Consider the following 9,046-nt stretch of genomic DNA (forward strand, 5'->3'; position numbering starts at 1 on the left):
GAGAAAACTTGCTAAAAACATTTAGCAACCCTACATAGAATTAAATAGGGTTCTTATGGAAGGCACAAACTAAAAATGGAAAATGTTTATTATAAATTTTCTTAAAATGTTTCTTTCATTATTGTTGCCGAAAAACCTAGAATCCTGTGAAATCCTAAAAAAGATTTTCAATTTTGTTTTAGCTTTTTGAGAACTCTAAAATGGGTAGCTAAACCAGAAGGTGTAACCAAGCAAGTGCTAGATTTGGGAGAGGTGACTGTACAAAAAGTTTTAAACTTTATATATAAACTTTGGCTAGTTGGATTTTACATAAACTCATATGTTTCAAAAACTACTTTGAGCTATAAAAATACCTTTAGACTGTAAACTTGTAATATGCAAATAAGACCACATGTAGCTTAAATCTTCATAGCTACTGTATATTATGTTAGCTCTAAAAAGTATCACTGCAGTAGTTAATATGAAAATGCTACAACAATACAAATAAAGTTGATCCTCAGAATTTTAAACTAGCTTTGAATTTTTCTCAAGATATCTCTCTTAAATCACTCTTTTGCCAACTTCAATGCATTTAAATTTAATTGATGCTTTATTAAGTGTTATATTAGTAGTACTTCTAAGATTGTTTTACAATTGCTATCATAATTATATTGTAAGGAGGTAAATTCATAAAAATAAGTAATGGCTTATATATTTAAAGCTATAAAGTATAAATCTTACTATATATTTTCATAATTTTTGCAGTGTTTCCTTAACTAAGAATAGTTTAGAATTAAAAAACTCAAGCTAATTTTTTTAACTGAATTAATATTTTTAAAATAGTTTATGTTATTTTGGCTAGATATCAGCTATTTTTGTAAATAAAATTATTTTCTGTAGTATAATACATTATACAAGAATAAAGTTTTTCAGTTTTTGGATACTACTACTAAAAATTAATTTAAAAAAAATCATGTTTGTTGTTTCGTTTTATGGTTTGACTTTTTTGCTTTCAAAAGTGGCAAGTTTGTTTTGGAATAATAGGTTTTAAAATTATAATTAAAGCATATCTTTTTTAAGTATTTAAAATTTTGTTAAAATTCTATATACTTTATTTAGAATAGGATTTCTAAAATGGGCAATATCGCCACTTAAGGGGTAATTTTGACTACAAGGAGATGTAGTTAGTAAGGTGGTGAAAAATTAAAAGAGTAAATTATAAATTGGGGATTAAATTTTTTTTAATTTCTCCCGAGAGGACATTTATGAAACTTAGTTTAAAAAACCTTGATTTAAAAGCTCTAAGCTTTCCTTTGATATCCTTAAAAGAGTTATAAAGCATTTTTGTGTTAGATTGAAAAGTTATAACTAAAGTTCCAAAAAATTATTTTTTCTGAAGAATAGTACAAAAATTCTTGTAGTTCTTTAATGTTGTGGTTTGTAAAAGTTAGCTTTAATTTTTGTATAAAACAAGTTTCTAACATAACTGTTGTTTTGTAGATTCCATCCAGAACTTTGTTTTACTCAGCAACTTTGGTCCTTATAAATTAAAAAACTGATTCAATTTTTCCAAGCAAAGTACTATTGCCTTAACTTGTTTGTTGTTTGTTTTTTTTTTCAATGTATTACTATGATTTTCAGTCAGATATTACTGTTTAAATTAGATGTTTTATGTAAAATCTTTTACATGATATTGATTAATAATTTTTTAGGTTAGTTTAAAATTGTTTTTTAAACTTACAGCCCAGTCAAATTTTACCACAATTCAGGATTTAAAACACACTCAGAATAACTCATGCTAGTTTGAAATTTTTGAAAAACTCAAGCCAAATTAGGCAAAATGTCTTGACTTTAAATCTTGTGTTTTTTATCAAATTATTTTTATTATTATGGTATTTGTAGGTAATTAAGTTTGATTAACAATAGTTTTTTTTTGTCTTAACTCAGATTTTTTCAGGCTACTTAAATACTACTCTGGCTTTTTGCCTCAAAAGTATTATGATGTTTAAATTACCAATCAAGTTTTACCTTTATTTTGTTGAAAAAAAGTATCAGCAAAAATTAAAACAATAGAAATGGAGATAAAATGTTACTTAAAAAAAATTTTTGTCAAAAAAAATTGATATTGAAAGTGCAATATTTATTTTGATGTTATTAAAAATATAAGGAATGTAAATAACATTTATACTTCACAGAAAATTATAAACAAAGATTAGATATTGTAACTGAACAGCTTGGTTGATTGATTTTTCTTAAGTTGCAACCAAACATGGAGAAGGCAAATGTGGATGAAAATGTTGACAAGAAATCATCTTCAGACGGAAGCAAAATTTCTTCACCGTTGGAGAAATACTGTGACAACTTCAGGGCCTGGAAGTATCAGAACGACTTGTGTGCCTGGCACGTTGACCACTTCAACCGGTTTATCATGCAAAGCAATAGTCAGTCCACAAACCCGGTCCAGGCCGGCCAGCAAACTTTGTATGAAAACTCAGCCCTCTCCCAAGCAGCCATAAAGTTGCCGACTTTGAAGCGGAGGGTCTTTGCTGAGATCATAGACGCCTTCATCCTTGCCTTCATCAAGTTTCTTGTTGTCTGGTGCCTGACTTCCTCAACGGACCTGTTGTACCCGGACTTTGCAGTCAACCTGCTGTTTGACCTCGACGGTGAGGAAATTTTTGAATACAGTGGCAACCAATTGAGCCAAATGATGCTGTTTGCTTTCGTCTACAGGTTTTTCACCTGGTTCTACGAGTTTTACGGGGTCTACGCGTTCGGGTGCACTGTTGGGAAGAAGCTTTTGGGCGTGAGAGTCGTTCAGTGCACTTCAATAACGAGGAACAACAACAACTCCATCACCATAGTGCTTGCGAACAGGGGTGGAAAGGTTTCTTGGAAGTACTCGTTTGTAAGATCCGCATTAAAGAACATTTCAATCGCTCTGCTTATTCCTTCATCCTTCTCAGCTTTCTTCAATGCTTACAACAGGACTTCCTACGATGTTGCGTCAAACACCATTGCTATCAGAATTTGATTAAAAATCTTTGAACTTTAGAAACTTATCGAGAAATCCTAATGTTTAAGTTTTTTGTAGTTTAACTTTTTAAATCCTATGTAGTTCTATTTGCTTTGTCAGATGTGTAAAGTTGCGAATACTTTTTATACTTTTATAACGTACTTTTTTTAAATTTAATTTATACAGTTAAAAAGTTTTTGCATTTTGTGTTCAAAGTTATACTGTATTTTAAAATTTAATTGTAAGCTAATTTGTATTTCTGTTTAAAAAAAAAAGTTTATGTATTCACAACTACTTTTAAAAAATCATGCTTAAAAAACTAGAAATATAAATTACAATAAAGACATAAAGGGGTTTACTTTTTTTAAGTTGGTCCTTATTTATTAGAGTTTTATCTCAGCTACAAGACTCTCAAACAAAACTTTTAGTAACTTTCAGAAGTATGGGATAATGTTTGGCATACACTCAAAAATTTGGTTGGTTCCATTTTAAATGTGTTGTTAATTTTATTATGTCAATTTCAACTATCATTTATTTTCTGCCTTGCGGCTGGCTCCAATATAGTGTATCGTTTGAAAATTTTGTTGTCTGAGTTTAAGTTTACATTGATAACATGAACATTTATTTTAAAATAAAGATAATGTTACACATTTATTGTAGCTTGTTGTATCTTAACTACTATTTGATAGATATGGTTATGTATTATTATTAATTTTTCTGTTTTTCAATAAAACGTATTATTGCTGTACAAAGACAAAAATAATGTGCTTGAATAAAATTTTGCATCTTTATGTTTTTTGGTTATTAAATTGATTGAGTTTTTAAATGTTATAACACTTTCAAAGGACTGAATTTAAAAATTTGTAGTCTTAGAGCTCTAGAAAGTATACATTTTTATTGTCTAAGGGATTATTTAACTGTGTTTACAAAATTTTAACTTTGTAAGGTTTAAATAAACATTTTTTGTTCACTCAGTCTAGATTTTTGCCTCCAAGAGTGGCAACCTTGCAGGAATCGAAGTCAGTTCAATAGATTTCTTGCGTAAGGCTTAAACTACAAAGACAAAAATATTTCATTCAAAATCTATTTTTAAGCTTTACCTAAACTTCTAAAAAAATCTTTTAACTTGTATTCAAATAATTATACCAACTAAAGCATTTTTTTAATAAATTAGGTTTTTATATAATTTAAATTCCAGCTATTTGAATATTTTCAACTATTTTTTTTTATCCTGAAAAATTTTTTGAATGATTGTAAATCTTTCCAAGAGTAGCCCAAGATTATATCAATTAATTTTTACTCAGCTAAAATGAGAAATTCTTAAAAAAGCAAAAAATATCAATCTTTAAATAACCGCTTCTTTAAATTTTTTTGCTGTCTTAATATGTTTTTAAACCAAAAGAAGGTTTATTAAAAGAAATTAAAACAAAAAAATCAGTCAATTTTTTTAATAACATTTGTCGTGTAACAGCTTGTAAATGTTTAATAGATGCTAAATATAAAGTTTTGATACTGAAAAAGATTTCTTTGTATACAACTAATCGATAAAACTTTAAAAAGAAATTTCTATAGGGTGCTTCGAAGAACACTGGCGGTAGAACTGTTTAAAAGGTTAAAAAATATAATTTTTCTTAGTTAGCTTAGTACTAAGTCAAATGTTTTAAAGAAATATAAACGTATATATATCCTGCTTATTCAGAAAATACCTTAATTTAATAAGACTAAGTTAACGATAAAAAAGTGATAATCTAATGAAACTAGTATTTAAATAAGACAAACATGACTTTAAAAAAAATACTTCTTAGATAATGAAAAAACCAATAAAGTTATAGTATAGTTTTAAAAGTTTTCTTTGACGGATGATTTTCAATTTCTAAAAATATTAAAATTCCAGCTTTTTTGAAGTTTTATTACTCATTAAACATAATAAACAAGAAATTAACGCTCATGAAACTCGAGTTTGTCAAAAGACCTCATGGTTATCGAGTTGCACACTACTTACTTTAACTACTTTGAACACAAAACAAATTCGTATCTGCTACTTGATGATCTAAATTGTGAATAATAAGGTCTCCACCCATCAAAGAAGACGGGCTTTTTGAAACTTCCCGGAGTCGGAGTAATTCTGAAGCTGTGACTTACTGTAAAAAAAAACACCAATTTTATTTCTATTATTTGTATTAAGTTTTTATGGCATTCTTATACATTGCTGAGTCTTAAATTGGTATCATTTTAATTATTTAAGTTTTAACTTTTACAAATTTATTTCATGTTTTGAATTAATCATCTCCTTGTCTTTTGTGAAAACAAATAAAGTTTTTTATGTTTAAAATAAATCTTATTTAATTTTAATTTTAGATATTTCTTCAAATCCTGGACAAGACTTTAAAAGGTATCCGTGGTTTGCGACTCGATAACCGAAAGGTTCTTTGTGCACCAGGTCCTAGGACCAAATATTTTCAGCGTCTTTTTTTTTTGTCGTTCAATAAATTATAATATCTATAATTCATAAAACACATTTTATTCAAAAGTTTTCAGCTTAGTACAACAAATTGTAATTATCTTGTATATCAGTGTGAATGTTTTCCAATTCGTTACAAGTCCATGTCCAACCGCGATCATTCGAACATTCAAGATCCGATAAACCGAACATTGAGATGATGAACAAGAAAAATTGAGGAAGTTAAAGTACATATTATCATTTAGCTAATAATCGAAAGTACCATGTAATTATAAAAAATTAAACTTACATTGTTTTTGATACATACAAAAATAGTTTAGTTGAAGAATATTAATTTCAAGTAAGTTGTAAACCGTTAACAAACAATTTAGTTAAAAAATAAATGTTTTATAACTTTTACATATACTTTTAAAGTTTTAAAATTTACAAAGTTTGTTATTATTGGTAATCTAATTCTAACTTTGAACTATTCTAAAACAATCTGTTTACTTACTCCAAATAAAAAAATATTATTACTCACAACTAAATAAAACTTATTTGTGTAAAGTTTGTAAACGCAGCAATTTTTATACTGAAATTTTTTTTATTTGGAAAATCAACAGCTGTTTGAGAGTTATATAATTGTTTTAGTTGCATAACTTGTTTCGTCACTTATTTGTTTCAACTTACTTAGTTATCTTGTGAAGTAATTAATTTATTTACATGTAAAGTTTTGTAGAATTAAAAGCTCGTAAATACTTAAAGTTATTAATTAATTACTAAACTTAATTATAAATACCTTTAAAAAACTAAATAAAAATAAGTTATGCTTAGATCTAATTTACTTTAGCTTAATTTTTATTTTTATAATGGTAGTATTTTGAGTATGAACAAAATGTATCAACAAGTTAGAATAGTTTAATTAATATTTAAAGTTTCAGTATATTCTTTAAGTTAGAAAAAAAATTGTGTACAGCGTTTATTGTAATTAAAGAATACGTATGCATTATTACGATAAAAGTTTTATAAAGCTTATGCGAACATTACTTAAAATATTTGGACATGTGTAAACTTCATGTGCATAAACACTTCGTAAAATTTTAACTACTGAAAATAACTGTTTTGTTAAGTTAATAAATGAGAATTAGCAAAGTATCAAAATTTCCCGGATAAATAGAACTTTTATAGAAAACCTACATAAGAGTTAATAAAAGTTAATTATCAACTGAATCCAGACTTTAAAGACGATTCCGGATCCGCCGGAATCTAAATTTCAAAACTAGATCCGGATCCGAGTGGTATTTAGCTTTTTTTCAGTCGGATCTAGTTAATTGAAAATAAAAACAGTACTTTTTTATTGAAAAAAATGTTTAAAATCATTATCACTACAACCACACCAAAATTGTGAACAAAACTTTTTCAGAAAGGACATAAAGAAACCATCAAATTTAAAGTATTTTCATTTTACAAGTTGAATATCATACATTTATATTTATTTATAAGTACTTTCTCACTGCTTCAGAACATAAAAAACATTTGAAAACGCAAAGGTAAGTATTCTAATTGCTTTTTATTTCAATTTGTATCAATAAAATCAAGTTAATAGATTAATTCATAGTAGTTATTTTTATGAAAGCCCTATATATTTTTTTTTATTCCAAATGAATTAGTTTTCGTACATACAGGCCGGATTCGTTCGACATACTTTTATAAAAGTCGCTTTATTTTTCTTAAAGTTAGTAACTTTATAAAGTTACTAAAGTCTACAAACAAAGCTCTAATTATAACTTTAAACTTAAAGTTTATTTAATCATATAATATTGTCCTGGACATGACATTAAACAGTATCCTGGTGTATGATTCGATAACTGAAATTTTTTTTCGTACACCATGTCCTTAAACCAAATTTTTGAGCGCTTTTTTTTTTATTTTCTAAGCTAGTATATACAATAATATATGACCTACTAATAGGAGTAACTATTGTAACAATAAAAGTTTTGATGTTTTAATATTTTAATTATGTCAAATTTTAAACTTTATCGGTTAATATTTATTATGAACATGTAAAACTACTATAAAATCTAGCATCATATCTAATCAAAATATTAAAACGTTGTTTTGAAAAATCACTTCCCTGAATTCTAATTTAAAAACTTAATTACTCAAGAAATAATCTATTTAGTATAATAAGTATCATAGAACATAAATTTTTACAAGGGTCATGCTATAAAATTATTTGGTTAGCAGAACATCAAAGTTTTTATTGTTTATCTCTTCACTGGTTGGTCTCCGGTCTTCCTATGTTTCCATTACTTCGCCAGCATATGAATTGGCATTTAACATAATTAAGCTAGAATAGTTTTAGTCACATTTTTCAAATTGGTTGATTAGTATGTTTAGTTTACCCAAAAAAATAAGTAAAATTATATTATTAATATAACTATTCAAAAAATAAATTTCAGCGTTTTATAACAAAAGATCCGAGCGAAAAAAGTTCACTGGAATATACAATAATAACAAATTATACAGTATCCTTCTTTTATTAATTTATTACACTAACACATGTTTATGTGTGTTAACGGATTAGCACACTTTAACGGAGCTCTGTAAAAATACAGTATATATTTTTTTACAGAGTTCCGTTGAAGTATGTTAATTCGTTATAACATAGAAACATGTCTAAGATTCTTAGTATATTAATCTTATAAGAAAACTATTTGATTTTGAACTAATTGAACTTGTGCTGCTTATTTTTTTAAAACATAATTTTAAAGATTTTTGAAATTTAAATTTAGAAAATTCATTCTAATATAATAATACTAAAAAGTATTCTTTTTTTATTACACTAGCATATGTTTTTCTGTGTGTTAAACGAGTCAACACACTTCAACTGAGCTATGAAAACTAAGAAAGCCAAATAACTTTATAATTTTATCCTTAATATATATATCTTATTAGATCACTATCTAATTTTAAGCTAGTTGTACTTGTGCTGCTTATTTCTTAAAAACAAACACCTTAATTTAAATTTAGAAAATAATTCAAAGTTTAAATTTTAGAAAATACATGAGCTCGATTAGGAAATGTGATCTTATTTTTAATATAATTGAGTTCTTTAATAACTTTACTTAACAAACTTATCAACTTTTTACTTTTAAAACTTTAATTTTCTAAAAGTTTTGTAACAAAAGCTAATACGAGCATTTATAATTAATAACATAACAAAAGATTTGTGTTTTAAATTAATGAATTTAAAATTACTGTGAATAACTTTTGTAGTTTCCGTTGATATTGTTGACAAAAAAGTTTACAAGGAAAAGAATATAAATTTACCTCAGTGTTTTGTTATAAAAAATGATCGTTTATTAGGAAACGAGTTTTGCTGAAACGTGTTTCTGTAATTTGAAATGCTTTACTTTTTCTTAATATTGTAATGTAAATTGTTTTAAACTTAATTGACTAGAATGACAACATAGATAGCTTCCAAATTAGTTGCATAATTTTAATTGACTAAAAAATTTAAATGATATTAACAGTAACAATGTTTAGTAAAGTGATAACTAGTTCAGTAAATGTTGTTGCTTAAAGATACAGTCTTGGTTCTGATTTAA

At 26.2% G+C, this 9,046-nt stretch overlaps 1 protein-coding gene across 1 annotated transcript; it reads left to right on the top strand.

Moving 5' to 3' along the window:
• Positions 1-2,179: 2,179 nt before the first annotated feature.
• Positions 2,180-3,750, top strand: LOC145838250 (protein FAM8A1-like). Its single transcript, XM_082945814.1, has one exon. The coding sequence runs from the start codon at positions 2,249-2,251 to the stop codon at positions 3,011-3,013; it is 765 nt and encodes a 254-aa protein (XP_082801940.1). The 5' UTR covers positions 2,180-2,248; the 3' UTR covers positions 3,014-3,750.
• The last annotated feature ends 5,296 nt before the right edge of the window (positions 3,751-9,046 follow it).

Source organism: Thalia democratica, chromosome 6 (genome assembly GCF_965202585.1).
Source record: "Thalia democratica chromosome 6, ktThaDemo2.hap1.1, whole genome shotgun sequence".
NCBI classification, from domain to species: domain Eukaryota; kingdom Metazoa; phylum Chordata; class Thaliacea; order Salpida; family Salpidae; genus Thalia; species Thalia democratica.

Excerpts from the sequence above, each read along its gene's own strand:
- LOC145838250 (XM_082945814.1), top strand. The coding sequence starts at position 2,249 with ATGGAGAAGGCAAATGTGGATGAAAATGTTGACAAGAAATCATCTTCA.